This window comes from Protobothrops mucrosquamatus, unplaced genomic scaffold, assembly GCF_001527695.2.
Source record: "Protobothrops mucrosquamatus isolate PMUCROS unplaced genomic scaffold, P.Mucros_1.0 scaffold363, whole genome shotgun sequence".
NCBI classification, from domain to species: domain Eukaryota; kingdom Metazoa; phylum Chordata; class Lepidosauria; order Squamata; family Viperidae; genus Protobothrops; species Protobothrops mucrosquamatus.
Window position 1 is genome coordinate 220,702 of NW_015386697.1, and position 18,582 is coordinate 239,283.

Sequence of the window (18,582 nt, forward strand, 5' to 3'; positions counted from 1 at the left end):
AGGGCACTGGCTTCTGCAATGGCCATAAGTTCCCTGTTCCCCTCATTTCCATCAAGACAGGAACTCCAAAAAATTTCAGAAGGCTCTTGGAAGAGAAAAATACCAGGCCAAAAGCAATATTGTTTTTTGTTGCTGCTGTTATTTGACGATGTTTAATGTATTTGGGGGGGTGGGGCAGTGAAATCTTCTGGCAAGCTTATCCTATTTTATAGATATATTCTCTTGTTTGAGTAAACTGCTTTGGAAGCTCTGCTTCCAAACTTTATTAAATGCTCTTGGGCAGAGAAGGGCTTTGTAATGTTATCTGTGAGTGACCTTGAGGGGTGCAAGGAAGAGAACCATTAGACAAGAGATAGAGGAACCCCCAGTGGCTTAAGGATCAGAAAAAGAAAGTTAGCTAGGGCCCACCCTAACAGACCAAGCTGTTAAAGGCAGAATATTTGCACCTTCAGACTTTCAAGATTTTGTTCATGTAGCTTTACAATAAACTAGCATTAGCTCCTATGGCAGTGTTTCCTGGCTGGTTTAGCTGGAGGGCTGACAGGCTTAAAAATAAAAGATTAGAAAAATCTACATTCTTCTTTAGATTATTTGTAGAATAGCTTACATTCGATGTATATGCAGAACTAACAATTCAATTTATCCTTCTCTGACCTCAATCTTGTGGGAATCATATTCTATTACTGCTCTCTAGGAAGCTGCATTATCAGTCTCAAAACAGTACTATTCTGAAACTATTGAAATATCTATTCCTTCTCCATCCACCAAATTTCATTACATTCTTTGTTGGTACAAGAAAACCTCCACATTTAAAATTATTTTAAAGAAGCTAATCACTGTCAGGGATAATTGCTTTCAAAATAAGTAAGGTGTCTCCACAAAGCTATTTAAAACCAGAAAAACATTGGAGCATAAATCCTTGATCTTATCAATTAATAAGCATTTTCCTATCTTCTGGACAATCATAGCTTTCTTGGAAGATGGTTACTGCCTTCGGTGTCAATGTCCTGTCTTTAGCTTGTGCCTGCAGGTAATATTGTAAGTTTTCAAAGAATCTGTCAGATGATTTCAAATTTATTTCTTTTGCAACCTTGCACAGGGGGAAGGGGCAGTTGTAACTTTTGTAGTCAGGAGTGACCCATTATTAATAAATCTTATTCATATATCCCTTCCTAGCCAAAAAACCTTTGTGGGTGGCATATGGTAGGCAGTTCAAACTTTCCCTCCCTTTATCCACTTATCATTCTGTTGATAGATTCCCTGTCTGTTTGTCTATCTTCTTATATGGCACTATAAAGAACCCTGGTGGTGCAGTGGTTAGAATGCAGTACTGCAGACAAATTCTGCCCACAGTCTGGAGTTTGATCCTGACTGGCTCAAGGTTGACTCAGCCTTCCACCCTTCTGAAGTTGGTAAAATGAGGACCCCAGATTGTTGGGGAAAATATGCTGACTCTGTAAACCGCTTAGAGATGGCTGTAAAACACAATGAAGAGGTATATAACTCTAAGTGCTAGGTGCTAGGCCAGTGGTGGCGAACCTATGCCACGGGTGCCAGAGGCGGCACTCGGAGCCCTCTCTGTGGGCACACGTGCCGTTGCCCCAGCCTTGCCTGCCCCCGTGACCCCCTCCCCTCCAGCAGCCCCCCTGAAGGAGAGTTGCCCCCAAGCGTGGCCCACATGGAGCAGCACAGCCAAAGACATGGCAGCCGGGCAGCGTAGACAAGACTCTGCCCTCACACCCCATCATGCAGTTGATGCTGCAGGATACAGGCAGAGGGTGTCACCGCCATAACGCTGCTGGGCTGTCTGGGCGATCTGCGGCGGGCCCTGGAGGCAGCGAGTGGTCCTGTGGGCAGGCGGGACGGGGGATGGAGGGGCAGAATGGGGGCGGGGCAGGGGGTGGAGCGGGGGTGGGGCCAGTTTTTGGGCACTCGGTCTCTAAAAGGTTCTAGGCAAATGATGCTAGGTTAGCCGGTGTGCTATGGAAATATCTATATACATAGAAAAGGGAGACAACATTTATCACTAGTCATCAGTATTTATTTATTTACTAGATTTGCTTGTTTTCTAGACAGGAGATAACTTTTAGAAACCATAGACACATCCTCCTCCACCCAACAAAACAGCAAAACACGTTTTCCTTTTTATGAAAACACCCTTTATTGTGGTGTTAAAAGCCACACTGTCACAAAATGATATCTGGTGGTGTCAGTATTTTGGAAGACAAGAAAAGTCAAAATCACAGTCACATTAGGAGAAGTCCACTTACCTTGAGAATAAAGAAGAATCTGCATTTCTAGCAGGACACATGTAAACACTTGAATGAGGTTCTCCAAGCCCAGCAGCTCAAAGGCTTCCCGGAGAGCATAATCAGACAAGGGGAGTTCGTTTGGCCCTGGTCTCTGGCAGACTATAGGCTCATAAACCCCATAGAATTTGAGTGACCTTCCTGGGGGCGGAAGGGGTACTTCGTAAAGAATGTTATGTATGTAGCTTTCCAGAGGCAAAGGTGGGGGTTGTTGAGAAGTGACCGCTTTGTAAAGTTGGATGAGGAATTTCTTGCAGGCTTGCATGAAAGGCAATGGAGCAATGACACATATACACTTGGAAACGTAGAGCGTGTCCCTGTTGATGTCGTATGAGTTGCAGCGCTGCATTTTGGCCAGGGATGTGGAATCTCCTTCATCCAGACTACTGGCCAGCGAGTCCATGCTGCATGACGACGAGGCACAGACGCTGTTGCATTGCTCCGCGTTGTGCATCTGATAAAGCGTTTGCATGGCTGCACAGATCTGCTTGCTCGTGACCTCCTCAAAAAATGTGAGTACAAATCCATAGGTGCGGGATCCATCTTCCCGAGTAATAATGAATGAATGGAACTGGGGATCTCTCTGGTCAGACTGAGTCCTGAAGGATAGCCCTTTGGGCATGCATAGCTGTGGGAAGAGAAGAGGAAAATACACTTGTCAGCTGCATCGTAACATCTATTATGGGCATTCCTTTATTGTATTATGGGCATACCTATACTGTAAAATCTATAAAGGTAAAGGTTGTCCCTGTCCAGTTGTGTTCAACTTTAGAGGGTGTGTTCATCTCCGTTTCCTCACTGAGGGGGTCAGTGTTGTCAGAAGATGCTTCCATGGTCAGGTGGCCAACATGATTATATGCCGAAGGGGCACGGAAAGCTGTTACCTTCCCATTGAAGTGGTACCTATTTATCTACTCGCATTTGTATGCTTTTGAGCTGCTAGGTTGGCAGGAGCTGGGGCAGGAACAAGAGCTCATCCCGTCATTCGGTACTTGGGTCTCGAACTGCCAACCTTTTGGTTGGCAAGCCCAATGTTTTAACCTATGCATAGTTATATTATAAAGCAAATAATGCTTATTAACAAGACACACAGGATGAAAAAAACCCCCACTTTCTTAACATTTAATTAAAAACAACATTCTTAAAAAGTTATATTTCCCAGCCTCAAGCTCCACTGGTTTTGCATAATTGTGTAGCGATGGAATTTGCCACAGCTCTTAAAATTAATTTATAACCTTGTGCATTAGCTATGGAGTTCTCAAGAAAGCAGTTAACAAAAAGCCTATTTCCTTAGCAAGTAATGTGCATTATATAAAATTTAAAAGGGTGTGAATATTACATGCATGTCAATTATATATTCAGCATTAAGGCTAAAAGTATAGCCACAGCCATATAATTTAATAGTAGCAAATATTTTGTATATCAATTAAAAATGTATGTCTAAACACTGTAGCTAAAAGGAATCCAGTTCATTGTTATACAAATGCACTAATCTGTATAAAACTCTCTTGAAAAGCAATCTCCTGGAAATATTTCATGAGAAAAGAGGAAAAGATAAGGAAAGTGAAGCATGAGTTCAGTACAATTTTTCCAATGTACTTGTTAAAGTGTCTGAAAGGAGATCTTCATGAATTTTGTTAGCACCAATACAGCAACATCTCACCATCAAGTACTAAAGCTGCCATATGCCTGGAAGACTCATGAAACTGTTTTGGTGATTGTGCTGCCCACTTTTGTATGATTGACAAGACTGTTCACACATGCATACACTGACCCACTGGATGCTCATCATTAGTAGCCAAAATGATACCAGACATATACAAGAGGAATTATCAGCAAATCTGGAACAATCTCAAAATAACCACAATGGGAAACCCAACAAACCCCCAATTGAGAAAAATGAGCATGCTCAATTCTCAGGAATAAAGGCAAAGATACGTATCCCAGTCACCAGGACTAGAAGTTTAGTCTTCTGAGCTTTCGGACTCATGCTGAAGTCCATCCTCAGGGAACTTCTCTCACACCAGAATTCTGTCTGATATGCTGGTAAGAAAAAAGTTCCCTGAGGATGGGCTTCAGCACAAGTCCAAAAGCAACCCAGATTGGATCACACTCAATGCTGCTGGAAGGAGTGGCAGGATTGGAGGGTAACAACAGAAATTTGAACATTCTGTCATATGTCATTGCCATTTTTTTCCTCAAGAACATATGGGTTGGTTCCATCAAATGGGAAGACACCAAGTGAGATCTGAAGCCCTTCTTCCACTCTAATTATTCAATTGCTTGGAGCTTTTTGACAAAATATGAAACCACTCAAATGAAAACAGTTTGTATAGATCTGAGAATTGATCAATTGGGAGATGTTACCTTTGCCACCATCTGAAGGACAGACTTTTATCAATTAGAAAAAGTCAAGAAAAGAAGACCAAGGATGCAGCACACAGACATTTTGACATCTGCTCTTAATTAGACTATAATGTATGGAACCAGCCAGTTTCCAAGCTAATGGCTTTAGATCTAATTCTCTATATAACTTGAAGAATGCACCTGTGTGTGTATGAATGTTTTCAATAATTGAACAAAACCTATTTTTAAAACATCATGCTCAAGTGCTTATAGAATTACCAGTTTTACTCCCTGACAATTTCCCATAATGCCACAGGGACTCACTTAAGCACTTTGCCCAATCAAAGATCAAGAAACAGCCATCACTATATGCAAAAAAGCAGTTTAAACATGTGTGGCACAACTGTGTAACTCTGTAGAAAAACAGAGTATTGCTCCCCCTTCCATTAGCTAATTTCCATTAAACAACTTCTATTAATGTTTTGCCATCTGCAGTTTAATTAGCATCTAGTAACAACAGAAGGCTTCTCTAGATTAACCTAAAAATATTTGAACATTTTCCTGCAAAAAAATCATTCACTAATATAAAAAGCAGACAAAAATACAAGGTAATGGCAACATTAATTCTGAAAAAAATGAGCAACATTTCTCTGCACTTAATATTAAAAAAAACTGTTCATGTTCAACAAGGCTTATTTCCACCATTCAACCTCCATATTACAACATTACAAAACTTGAGTACAGGAAGAAAAAATAAGAATTCTGGTATTGTGCTGTTCCGCTCACTCACACACACACAGACATAACTGTGGTTTAGTGAGTTTATTAATACTCTCTAGCAATTCCCTTCATCAAAACCCGAGAACTGTCCTATTAAGACCCGCCACAAGCAGACCAATGCTAGTCCACAGAGCAATGGCCAAAGAGTCCACAAGTGACTTGAAAGTTTCTCAATCAAAATAAATCCACCAGGCAAATTTAAATCTATAACACAAGAGAGTTCATGTGGCCAGAAAAATTCAGAGTTTCCAAGGCACGATCCAAGTCAAAGCAAGGTATCAATCCAAAGCAAGGCAGGAATCACAACTACCAGAAAACACACAGTTAGGGAACATTGCCTCCATCTGTCTGCTGTGTTAAATAGCCAGCTTCTGGTGCAGCCCATCAAGAAGGGCGAGGCTTTCTCCTCACAAATAATCTGGCTGACCTTCTCTGCTCCTGCCTTTTCTCTGCCCTACATGTTCTTGGATCAGGTGCAGAAGGCAGTTCCTCTTCCTCCTCACTGAACTGCTACGGCTGCATGCTTTCCCCATCTGGAGCCTCAGGACTGATCTGCTGCAGCTGTGCTTCAGCCAACTACCACATAGATGGCTGCTCGGAACCACCAATAACTGGTTCATCCTCCCCCGAACTGACATCTAGAGAGGTATCCGGAGAAGCATCTGGGGGAGTCATCACAGGTATTTAGCAAATCGTCACAATTTCTTTAAAAGTTAATAAGAATATGAAGGCTTCAGTAGTCTGATGGCGTCTTGGTGCACATTAGGTTACTCCTCATAAATGCATATACAAGCAGTCCTCAAATTATGACCGGTCACTTAGGGACCACTCAAAGTTATGATGGGCCCTGAAAAAGCTACTTACGATCCAAATTTAAGGCTTTGAAGCCTACCACACCTACCACCATAACCACCACCTCTGCAGTCATGTGACTGCATTTTGGGGGCTCAGCCACCATTCCACATTTATGGCTGGTTGCAGTGTTCCACAGAAATGTGACTGTGATTTTTGCCAGAAACTATTGTTTATTTCTGGTTTCCAGCAAAAAACACTCCATAGCAAACAATGAGCTCTCTTAGCAACTGCAGATCTAGGGGAAGGAGTGGCAGAACCTGGTGGCAGAGTTTAAAGAGGTATCAGCCTAGAATCTCTACATAGCCACAAGTGAGCTAAGTCCAACCCTCCTTGAATTTCATTCAACCATACCTAATCCCAAGCAGGTTCTAACCGTTAGTCAAGAAGATTCCTGTGTATAGGCTATGAGTAGCAATGTCAGTTTAATTGGACCTGTGGACTGATCTTTTTTGCCTGATAGCAGCACTTATTTTACAATTGACATATTCACTTAATGACACAAAAAGGTCATAAAATCAGGCATGGTCATACGGTGACCCACTTTATGACCGTCGTGTCTTACAATTAAACTTGTGGGCTCAATTACAGTTATTAGGGCTACCTGTATCTTATTAAAGAATTCACAATTCTTTTAGTGTGTAATCAGATATTATGAGAAGCTATACTGTAAGGAATATTTTTATTATGAAATAGAAACATAGGGATATTTAATCTATTGTTGTAACATGGAGAAGTAAATGTTCAAAATTTTTCTATTAGACCAGGGGTATTAAACTGCCAGATGCGTCATGCCGAAACCGCGCCCACTCCAGGGGAAAAAGTCGCAATACATTGCGACATGTCAAGTGACATGGTGTGTTTGACACCCCTGTATTACGCAATGGTAGACTTGCTATAAGTAATGAGCCTTAAGACAAATGTAAAAATATTGACCTACTGAAGGAAAAGACTAGAAAACCTAGAAAATAAAGACTTAAGGAGGGAGGACTTAGAAAGTACTTTCACTTTAGTTTTATTTAGCTGTATGAACGTATTTTCTAAGTCCTCTTCAGGCTGAAGATGACACAGGGACTGAATTCACATATTGTGGTATGTCAGTTTCGATCAGTTGGTTGGCTAAGCCTCAACAAGGTGGCCTTGCCCCCAACGCTGATCTATAAACCATGGTTTATGAGGATAGCCTGAGTCACAGGTCAGGCTAAACAAATATTATAATTTACAATTAAGTGTGGATCCAGTATTGACTTCACACATTTGATAACAGCCCAATCTTTGTGTGAATAGAGAAACGTGGGTTAATCCTCCTCACTAAGTCAAAATGCCCTATTCACCTGAAATGAAAAGAGAGGAGAACTGAAACATGTAAGAAAAGCAGGCTTTGGCACAGTAGGTGAGGAGTAGGATGTGAAACTCCTTTAGAAGACATTTCTCTACATACCATATTGACGGCATCTTGATCAAAGGGGTTCCATTCTATATTTTGGGGATAGTGAGCCAAGACTTTTGACTTGAAAGTTCTTCTCAAGGGACTCTGGTCAAAATTTTCTCCTGCAATAGATTAAGAAGCAACAATCATCACCACGTCAATGAACTATTTTCAAAGAAAGCTCCAAGTTTGCTCATCCCCTGGTTAAAGAGGCCACAGAAAAAAAGAGAATATACTGCTATGTTTATTTTTAAAAAACTTACCTGAAATTTTTGGGGAAAGGAATAACCCATCATTAAAGAGAGGCATACCATATTCATCCCACTCGATGAAGTGATTCTTCTTAATGTAAGTTTAAGGAGATATATTTTTAAATTTAAAAAATAATATTGACAGCATCAGCTATTTAAAAAAAATGAAGTCATAACTATAGGTAGTCTTCAACTTAGGACCACAGTTGGGACCAGAATTTCCATTGCTAAGGAGGACAGTTTTAAGTGAGTTGCACCCAATTTTACAACCTTTTTGCCATGGCTGTTAAGCAAATCATTGTGGTTCTCAAGTGAATCATGCAGTTGTTAAATGAATCTGGCCTACCCCATTGACTTTGCTTATTGGAAGCCAATTGGGAAGGCCACAAATGGCAACCACATGACCCTGGGACATTGCAACAGTCATAAATACATGTCAGTTGCCAGGTGCCTAAATTCTGTCACGTGACCTTGGGGATACTGCAATAGTCATAAGTGTGAGGACTGATTGTAAATCACTTTTTTCAGTGTTTTTATAACTCTAAATGATCACTAAATGAATGATTGCAAGTCAAGGACTATCTGTAGTTAATAAAGTAATAGATAAAATAGCAATGCTTCATAAATATTGTCCCAGGGTGGATAGTAACTGTAAATTACACAGTTTGCATAGTTAAAAATAAATGGTGGGTCTGAGCCAGATAAGAGTGTCAGTACGAAGTTTGAAAGGCTAATGCTTGTCCCCAGTGTAGACTCTAAATCAGTTTTATGCTGCCTGGAATGACTGTCTAGAAGATCAACACTTCCTTATTTCTATTACTGTATTCTACTGTTATGCTATCTATGTAATATTCTTTTCATTTTTATTTCACTGACTTTAAAAAATTAATGATAGATAGATAGATAGATAGATAGATAGATAGATAGATAGATAGATAGATAGATAGATAGATAGATAGATAGATAGATGATAGATGGATGGATGGATGGATGGATGGATGGATCTGGCATTGTAGGTTATATGTAGAAAGTCATATGTATTCACAAGATAATGCATTCTTCCTGAAATCACAGAACCTGAACCTGAACAATAGAGAATTTTAAACATCGCAGTGTTTGAAAATGCAGCATGAACTACAGTTGTACAGTCTGAATAGCCTGACACAATTCTACACAGTGCAAAAAAAAAAAAAAAAGATTGCATATCTCGACTATGTTCCACATTATCAGCAAACATGTAAAAATTGTAGGAGCAGAAGAAGAAAGGAAATTTGAGAATTCTCTGCTTATCGTCAATGAATCATTACTGGTAGCTGCACATTCTCAGCTGGATCTTCAGTAGCAGACAGAAAACCAACAACTGGATTTCTTTTTTCAGATGCTCTTCACAGCAGGCAATAAACCAACAGCTAGATTAATCCCCTTTCCAATTATTTAGGATTTGTTTTTCCTCCCTAGTGTTCCATTCCCTGCTCCCTGCAGGGTTTATTTAGGATTTCCCCCACTCCCTAGCGGGTATTCCTCATACCCCCCCCAGCCTCCGCAGGGCAGCTTCACTTTTTCAGATCAACTGAATGTCAAACGCACTCATCTGGCTTTCATGCTTAAGGCAGGACTAGAACTGGCAGTCTTCCGGTCTCCAGCCTAGATCTAAACCACTAGACCAAATTGACTCTCTTTCCCACTCATTTAGGACTTTATTAATATTATTATAATATAATTGTATTAATTTCATCCTAACTTTAATCTCAATTGCCCATAGTGTCTTGGAATTACACAGGATACTTAATACATAGAAATTGGTCTTTTGCTAAATATATATGGTGCAATTAAAGTTATTTCAGAGACTTTACACAGAAAAAATTAAATATCCTGTTAAATGTGCCTGTTTAATACTTGTACTTGCAGACATATTTATCAAATTCATGCTTTTCTTTTTTTCAGCTGTTCATTACTTTCAGTCATGCACATAACATTTTAGCATGTCCTCAATAAATTTAGTTCCGTCACCCTTTCCAGGAAGGTAGATAGAACTCTCTCTGTGTTTGATGATATTCTCCAGACAAATCAAATTCAGTAGGGGCTAAATTTAGCAGCACTTTTGCTATACTGACTTGGATGCTAAATCAAATGGTGCAAGAATTACTTTATTAAATTCTAAAATAATGCATTTATTTAATTTTCCTCCAAGTAGCTCAGAACAACAATTCAGTGGCCTTCCTTATAATCACCAGCATTTTTGTTCACGTATGGGCTAGGGCAGGGGTAGGCAACCCAAAACACTCAAAAAGCCACTTGGACCTGTTTCCTACCGAAAACAAAACACTGGGAGCCGCAAAACCCTTTTGATATCTAAAATGAAGATAACACTGCATATATCCTTTTTTACCTTTATGATATACATATACATATATACACACACCTCTCATAAAGGTAAAAAAGGATATATGCAGTGTTATCTTCATTTTAGATGTCAAAAGGGTCTCTCTCTGTGTCTCTCTCTGCCTCCCTCCCTCCCTCCCCCTCTCCCCCCTTGATCTGCCAGTCCTCTTCCCCCACTCTCTTTCTCTCTCTCTTTTCTCTCTCTCGCTCTCTTTCTCTCCCCCCCCTCACTCCCATCTTCTGCTTACCTGACAAGCTGGCTTCAAGCTGTTCTCCAACAAGCTCAAGGGTAGGCAACCTGGGCTCTTTTATGACTCATGGACTTCAACTCCCAGAATTCCTGAGCCAGCATCGCTGGGCTAGCTAGCTCTCTCCTGCCCTTCCTGCTTCCTGCAGAGACGCAGCAAAAGGAGGAGCACCGCCCAAAAAGCTTTTCAGCTTGTAGGAGAACACTGTGAGTCTACTCTCTTTTTTACGCACACACACACACACACACACAGAGACAGAGAGAGAGACAGAGAGAGAAGCAGGGAAGCGCAAGTGCCTCTCTCTGTTTCTTTTCTCTGTCTCTCTGCAAATGGCAGAGGAGGCTGGGAGCCACAGGCGAAGGCTCAAAGAGCCACTTGCGGCTCTGGAGCTGCAGGTTGCCGACCTGTGGGCTAGGGTCACCTAAAAGTTGATGGGCAGATTTACACAACACAACCCATGTTGGCTCAAGGCTCATATGGATAAATACATCCTTTACTTCATTCCTTCATGCATACATTCTCATCACAGAGTTGGGATGGAATCCTTTCCTCTCTCTCCCCCGCCAATTCTCTTGTAGATGGCTGGTTTCTCATAGCTATTAGTAGCTGCATCACAAGGAAGAAAGAAAAGCAATCCTTCACACATTCATCCTTTTTCTGTTGTCTAGTTACACATATTGCTCAGTTAGCATTGGTTCCCAGTAGTTCTGCTGAGTAAAAAGTATCTGGCAGAGGCTTCCATTTACTATTATTTTCTATGATGTGAAAGATAGTTAACTATAGCCGTAGCTGCTTTCACAAATCCATTTCAGGGAAAAAAAAACTTTAAAAGTGGTAACGCTAATACTGACCAATGTTTTCCAATAGCCCCAAGGGACTAGCAAGGGTAAAACAAAGACTTCTGCTCTCTTCCTCTTAGGCTCCAATCATACTCCTAAACATGTCATATCCTAAACATTTTAAACAATGTTACTCACAAAAGGAAAGACTTAAAAAGTTTGTTCTGAAAAAGCTGAATCAGTAAGGGCTAAGATTAGTACCACCACAGAAAGAAGGAGCTGATTAAAAACACAAAACTCTTCTCAGCCCACTCATTTAGGATTAAAGTTAGTCACAAATTTTGTGCAAATGCAATCTGCCACTGGTGTAAAAATATCCCTGGCTTTTTTTTTAATAAGAAAACTATTTCATTTGTATGTCATGACAGACAAATCTTAGTGATTCTGCTTATTCTCGGTGGAGTTGGCCTTTCATTTCTTACATTTGGGGAGGGGTTGTATAAAAGCATATTAAGCTACATTTAGGTACAACATACCATTATTGGTTATTACAAGAATGAGCAACAGTAACTTATAGGTGTAAGTATTCCCTTTTCACATATAAGGAGAAAAGACTAAAAGCTTCAGCTTGGAGGCTGAAGTAACCCATACTTTACTTTTCCATCCAAAGATAGCAAAGTATGATTACATTTGTTCTTAAACCAGGAATTCATTCCATGATCTAACTTGGGTTCCAGATTTCTTTTGTGAATAAGCTATAGTTTGTACAAACTAGGTAAAGAAAAATTAATCTCCTTCCCATCATGCATGAAGAGTGGTTTGAAAAGAAGCGCTCATTCTCTATTCTATTTTGTAATTATGGTTGTTATGGGATCTGTACTTGCAATGAATTGATTTTTCAAGGGTTTTTAATCTATGGAAGTGATCACTTGCTATCATCTCTTGGTTCAATGATGGAGAAATTGTGCCCTAGACTAGAGCAGCAGCCCCCAATCATTTTACAGTACTGTTTTTGATAGGTTGGACTGTCCAACTTCATCTGTGCATGCGCAGGATCTAGGTTGCGTGCAAAATCAGGCCCTGAAGCCAGAAAGATTGAGGACTGCTGCTGTAAACCGAGTTCTTTAATGTTAAGAATTCTTTGTTATTAAGGCTGTAGAAACAAACGCCTACTTTCCAGGCCTCACTTCTGAATTACTTCATAAAGCTTTTCACTTGATCATTTAGCCTGAATGGAGCAACAGATCTGGGCTGCAAAACTCCAGTTAACCACAAATAACATAGTAAGCAAGCAAACAGTTAACATTTACTGTACCTCTTGGTTGCTATCTGGAAGACATCTAGAGCTTTGCAACCAAGATCTTGAGCCCAGCCTTAAGTCCAGCCTTTGTTGGCAACACAAATAAAAACTTCTTGTTTGACATGCTCCTTACATAATCCTCATTCAACATTCCCTGTGTTCAGAACTAGTCCATTGTTTCTAATGATTGCCCAGTAAAGCCCTTTTTAAAGAGCATTTCATTATCTGATCAGTTTCTTTTCCACTTTGTATGGTGATTATTGCTACTAATTACCCTTTATAGGGACTTTTTAAAAAATAATAATAACGGGGATGCTATGTTTTTAGTATTGGGAGTGGAAGTGGAATCTGCTAGCCCAAAGGCAAGTTTTAAATATTTTAATAAATAACGCCACATGTTTGCTATCTTCCTTTTATGAAGTGCAAATGGTAGACTTGGAGATTTCTATACAACTGCCATCAATGCAAAATGAGATTTCGTTTTGTAGCTTTCAGGCTTGAGAATATCAGCAGCCCAGATGAAAACTCCCAAATGTGACAAAATAAAACACATAATTCTAACATTAGATAGGTTCATATCAGCTAAAATATGGTTTACTGGGGTTTGGCTTAAAGTGTTAAATCACAAGCACTATGATTTGGGTTTATAGTTGGGCCTGGTATGGGGAATCAGCCAATTGTGGCTTCCATAGACCATTATTAAGCAAACCATTAACAACAAAAATCCCTGAGCAAAACCAAAATGTGTGTATGTATTTAGAACTGGTAAGGAAGGGAACAAAAAGCACATGGCAGTTAGTTTACTAATTTAGATCTCCCCAGGAAAAAGATGATAACTGCTGATTAAAATAATTAAAGTAAATAATCAATGAATAGAATTTAATGAAAAGATGGAAATGGATACTGAAAGCCTGTAGTTAAAATTAGCAATCCCCCATTTTTTTAATGTTTATTTTTACCTGATGTTCTTTTTGCAGTATCTGAATTCCTGCCATGGCGGTCGGCTTCTAGCCACTGGTATAAGACTACATAACATAACAGAAACAAAAAGTATGTATGAACAAAATGAACGGAAATTGCATAATTTTTGAAAAAGAAAGAAACATGGATAATGAAATTAGCAGTAGTATTTCTACCGCTGGTTATGAAAAAGAGACAGGACAATGAATGTTAGTGACATGTGCAAACACATTTAATAACCTAGGTGCCATTTGAGTCTCTGTTGATGGGAAAGGAAAATTTAACTTGGATATGGCATTTCATATGATTAAGGGTGACTGATCAAGATTCATGCTTGTGCAATACATTCAAATCACCTTCAAATGGCTTAAGTACAGCTATCTGTTCTAACTTCCCAATGAAGCTAGAACAGATACTCCAATGTGCTTCTTCAGAGCTCATAAAAAGTTCTTTAGTCTACCCAAGAATTCTCCAGGAAATCTTTAGTGAGATGAAAAGAGCAATTCCAGAAACTTCTAGAAATTTGGAATTCTTTAGGCCGGCAGCCCCCAACCTTTTGGCCACCAGGGACCGGTTCCTTGGAAAGAGGCTTTTTTCATGGACCGGAGGGGGCGTGGTTTCGTGTGCTGCCTACATCCTGCCCAATTTCTGGAAAGCTGCAGCCCGCTGCCAGTCCACAAACCGGGGATTGTTCCAAATGGCTTATGTTTTACCCATGTCAGGCAGATGGCAGTGGAAGATCTCAAGGGCCAATTCCAATATCACTCCTTCAAGTGAGCATCTATATATATGTATTGCACAAAAAAATTACATCCAACTATAATTAGGTTGAGGCCAGTTATTTCCATTCAGTTCTTCATGGTAGCTTGGCATTCCCTGCTGTAGGGTGTAAAGCCACCATGTTTGATGTAAACTGGAAGATCTATCAAACACTGGAATCCATTTTTTTATTTGTTTGTTGATTGGTCATGTGGGGTATAATGACAGTCATGTGGGGTATAATGACAGGGGAACACTACCTTGATGTGGCTGGGAGGTACCTGGCTTTTTAGTGTACGGTATTATGTATCAACAAGCTGAGAAAGTCAGGAAACATTTAATTTCATTTAATTAATGTTAAACCAATTAAACACAGTTAAAATTATTACTCTTCATATCTTCAATTATTTCTTCTGACATCACACTGAAATTTACAATTCAGGGACCATTTTCAGGGAAGACACAGGTGTCCTTGGGACCCTCCAACCTGAAGCAACTTCCCCAACCTGATGCTCTCTGTCTACTTTACTTGTCTACAACTCTCATCAACTCCAGTCAACATGGGTACAGGCTGGGAATGATAGGAGCTGTCAGTCAAGAAATCAGGAAGACACACAAGATTGGGGAAAGGGTATTATTAAGAAATGGAATAAGGAAGCAGTGAGCTTCTCCACTATAAGTCAAGGAATATAGGAGAAATTTCTGAAAATTACAACTTTCTCAAAAACAGTTTCTCTGAGCCCTGATTGGGAAAGGAAAATTGTTAGATGACAGAAGGTAGCGTTAACCAGCCTATTTCATTCTGGCAAAGATGATCATCAGCAGCCAGTGTTCTGGAAATTATTTGCACATGTGTTTAGAAAGCAAAAGCATCAATCTCACATCCCTATCTTTGGCAGCTGGTTTTGTTGTAGTTGGCAATGCCATCGTCTGAACTGGCCCAGGAGATGTAATGTTAAAGTAAATAACAACAAAAGATGATTTAAGTATTTATTAAAAACAACAAAAAAGCCTACTCATAATGCCATGGGAAACATTTTGGCAGGTAAAAATGAAAGCTTTGTGTTTTTAAGGCTGGATGGAATTGGTTAAAATCATGATTTTAAAAAAGGTAAGGTTTCCCCAGGACCTGGTAGGTTTAGAGTGTGAAGTACAAAATATTACACACATACACAAACAGCTCTGGACAGATCTGACATATTAATCCTCCTCCTTTTTGCTTTAATCACATCTGCTTTCCCCTGCCATATCCGGATTTTAGTTCCAATGTATCCTCAGCCTTTATTTTTATTAAAAATGTTTAGCAAAAAGAACAGAGGTTCACACTAAAATTTGAAATTAGTAAGTATAAATAAGTATGATTTTGACCCAGAAGCAGCTATAGTGCCCTGAATAAACATAGAGGACGAAGAATCTGCACACCTTTGCAACAACTAAATTTTAGAAAATAAAATGGTGTTGGTAAATGTCAGAACGATATCATACACTCAGAAGATGCAATGGAAATAATAATATAATGCAAAGTAAATACTTGATTACAATTCTGAATAGCAACTAGAACAAAGGAGGAATGAAAAAGGAACAAAATTGCTTATTTATATGATGTACCTGTAAAACATATTTTTTCTTCCAAGACTTCAAAGCAATTTATACGTTTGGAAGGAAAGGAGGAACGGAGGAAAGGTTATAAGTTTTCTTTCCTAAATGTGAATACTCATTTTTCAACCTACCTTTTAATCCCAGAAGAACATCTACCTTTTTAAGCTACCAGGCTAATTGACAACACAGCTAAAACTAAAGACTGTCAACTTTAATCTACATTAACATCTTCCAGAGAGCATTTTGCCTCTCCTGTGTAAAGTATTAACACAATTTTAACAGAGAATGCAGTTTAATTCATATAGTTTGAAAGAAGATAATCGGCAGCTGATTTATCATACTTAGTCTGGGTTTGCTTTACCCATGGTTTATTGAACAAGTCCTGATGGGTTTTTAACACCTAATACCATGTTTACCAACCACAATGGTTAGGTTTATATACCACACTGACTCAAATCCAAGCAATTATGAATTGGTGCAATGCAAGAAACTTAGCCAATATGAGCTACCTCTAGTGGATTTAGCCAGAATCTAGCCAAAACAAAGCTACCTCTAGTGAATTTCCCTTCACGAAACTTCTCAGATATTGTAGGCAGCTGTAAAGACAGATAGATGTATATCTCCCACAAAGGCCTATATCCTTCATTGAAAGGCACAAATCCTCAAAAAAAAGGCATTTTCAGGGAGGGTTTTTCTAGCTCAAAAATGTCAATTTATAATGTCATCATTAGCTGAAGCCAGCCTAATAAAGTAACAGTGCCATTTTCTATCCATATATTTTAAACAAGCCAACTAACCAAAGGCAAAGATAGATGGTTAAAAATGCAGCACAATAAACCTGCACTGCAGAGGGTATCACGCTGGTACTACAAGACAAAAACAGTTTATGGGCCTCAGAGATCTCATTAATGCAACTCCTTCTATTCTGATTAGCTTTTACACAGAACTGAGACATTCTCAGTTGAGACCTGCAAATACTCCTTGAGGAACAAGAGTCCCAAATATTTTCAACTACGGATCCTTCATTAAGCCTTAAGTTCTCGGTTTTATTGAAGGTGTTAGAGGAGATGATTGGCAGGTTATCCCTTTTTGTCAGGCAATATGCATTTACACGTGTATGGATAAATGTCTTCTGTAATCTTTAAATTTGCTTGATCACAAGAATGCTATGTTAAAAATAAAATTCATCAGAGACAATTAAGCCAACCTCAATCTCAACTGAGTTAGCGCCCGTCTGTTTTCTTAGCTTTACAGCTGCACATTCAAAGACCAGCACATCTGTAGACAGCATTCACATGAAAGCAACCTTAACAAATAGAAGCAATTCCCCAAAGAGATAAAAGACCTATGATTTCAACATTTCATGGTATTCATAGTAGCAGCTATCTAAGCACATTATTGTGGCAGAGAAATTGGGAAACTGTGTAAATTGTGTTTTGCCCTAGGGAACCAAAAGCTCCATTACAGTGCAAATCATATGCATGATTTCCAATTGTTCCACTTCATTCATGCACATATACAAGCATATTGACTTCAGCCACGCATAACCCTGTGCATTTTGAATGCTGGCTGAAAGCTAGTTCAGAACTGACATTTTCAGAATTCTAATTCTGGAAGAGAGTATAATATACTTTTAGCCTCAAGGCTCTCTTTTTTTACATGTCAAATGTACATGGAGCCAAGACAGATTTTTCTTTAGGCTAAATGGCAGCCATGCTTTCTAAGCAAAGATTGCTAGTAAAGGATTCCATTGGTTGTACACCATGCTTAGTTATAAATACTTAGACTTTGTATATTAGTTGTGTACCTCACACATTTTTTTAAAAAAAATAGTATTATTACAATCTTATCCTAGAAAATAGCATTGGCAGCTTCTTCATATCAGATCAGACTACTTGTTTTCATAGCTGTGATAGTAGCTATCCAAAATTTCCAGTCTGACCTTTTTTACACCTACCTGGAACTCCAAGGACCTAGAATTAAAAAACTTCAGTGTGCAAGGCATATTTTATTTCTATATTTGTGTATTTATATTTCATGTTTCTAGACGAATATACTTTGCCACTAATATATATGCCATTAACATGGGTATATAATATATATCCCATTCCACATCCCGGGATACAAAATCTGTAAAACACGCTAAGCCAATCTATGGTTTGCCCGCTTTGGTTAAGCACAATTCATGAATCCAGCCATGATTTACCACTTAGCATTATGGATAAATCATACACCATAATAGACTGTAATGATCCCTTCTGAATCTTCCAGGCCTGCAAGAAATATGGCTTGATTAGAACATTATTTTTAGCACATTTGCTTTTAAGTCACTAATGCGAGAGTGTTTCTAATATGCTCTGCTATTTTGTCTACAGCCACTGGTAATCAGGTACCGTATTTATCGGCGTATAACACGCACAGGCGTATAACACGCACCTTCATTTTAAGAGGGAAATTTCAGGAAAAAAACTTAAATTTCAAATAAAGAACTTTGAAGCAAAATAAGGGTAGCTCAGAACTTTTTTTTATTAATATTATTACCACTTATAAGGTAAATAATGTAAAAGGACAGTAAAAGCAACTGTTTT

The 18,582-nt window shown here is 39.1% G+C and overlaps 1 protein-coding gene across 2 annotated transcripts in view; it reads right to left on the reverse strand.

Annotated features, from left to right (window-relative positions):
• DENND5B (DENN domain containing 5B) overlaps positions 1-18,582 on the reverse strand; it is a 119,183-nt gene that overhangs the window by 47,169 nt on the left and 53,432 nt on the right. The window contains exons 2-4 of one of the 2 annotated variants that reach the window (XM_029284073.1): positions 13,636-13,701; positions 7,729-7,838; positions 2,271-2,937 (exon numbers count right to left, since the gene is read on the reverse strand). In XM_029284073.1, the coding sequence (XP_029139906.1) occupies positions 2,271-2,937; positions 7,729-7,838; positions 13,636-13,701 (843 nt within the window). The remainder of the gene's footprint in view (positions 1-2,270; positions 2,938-7,728; positions 7,839-13,635; positions 13,702-18,582) is intronic. The other variant, XM_015815665.1, reaches the window with a different exon arrangement.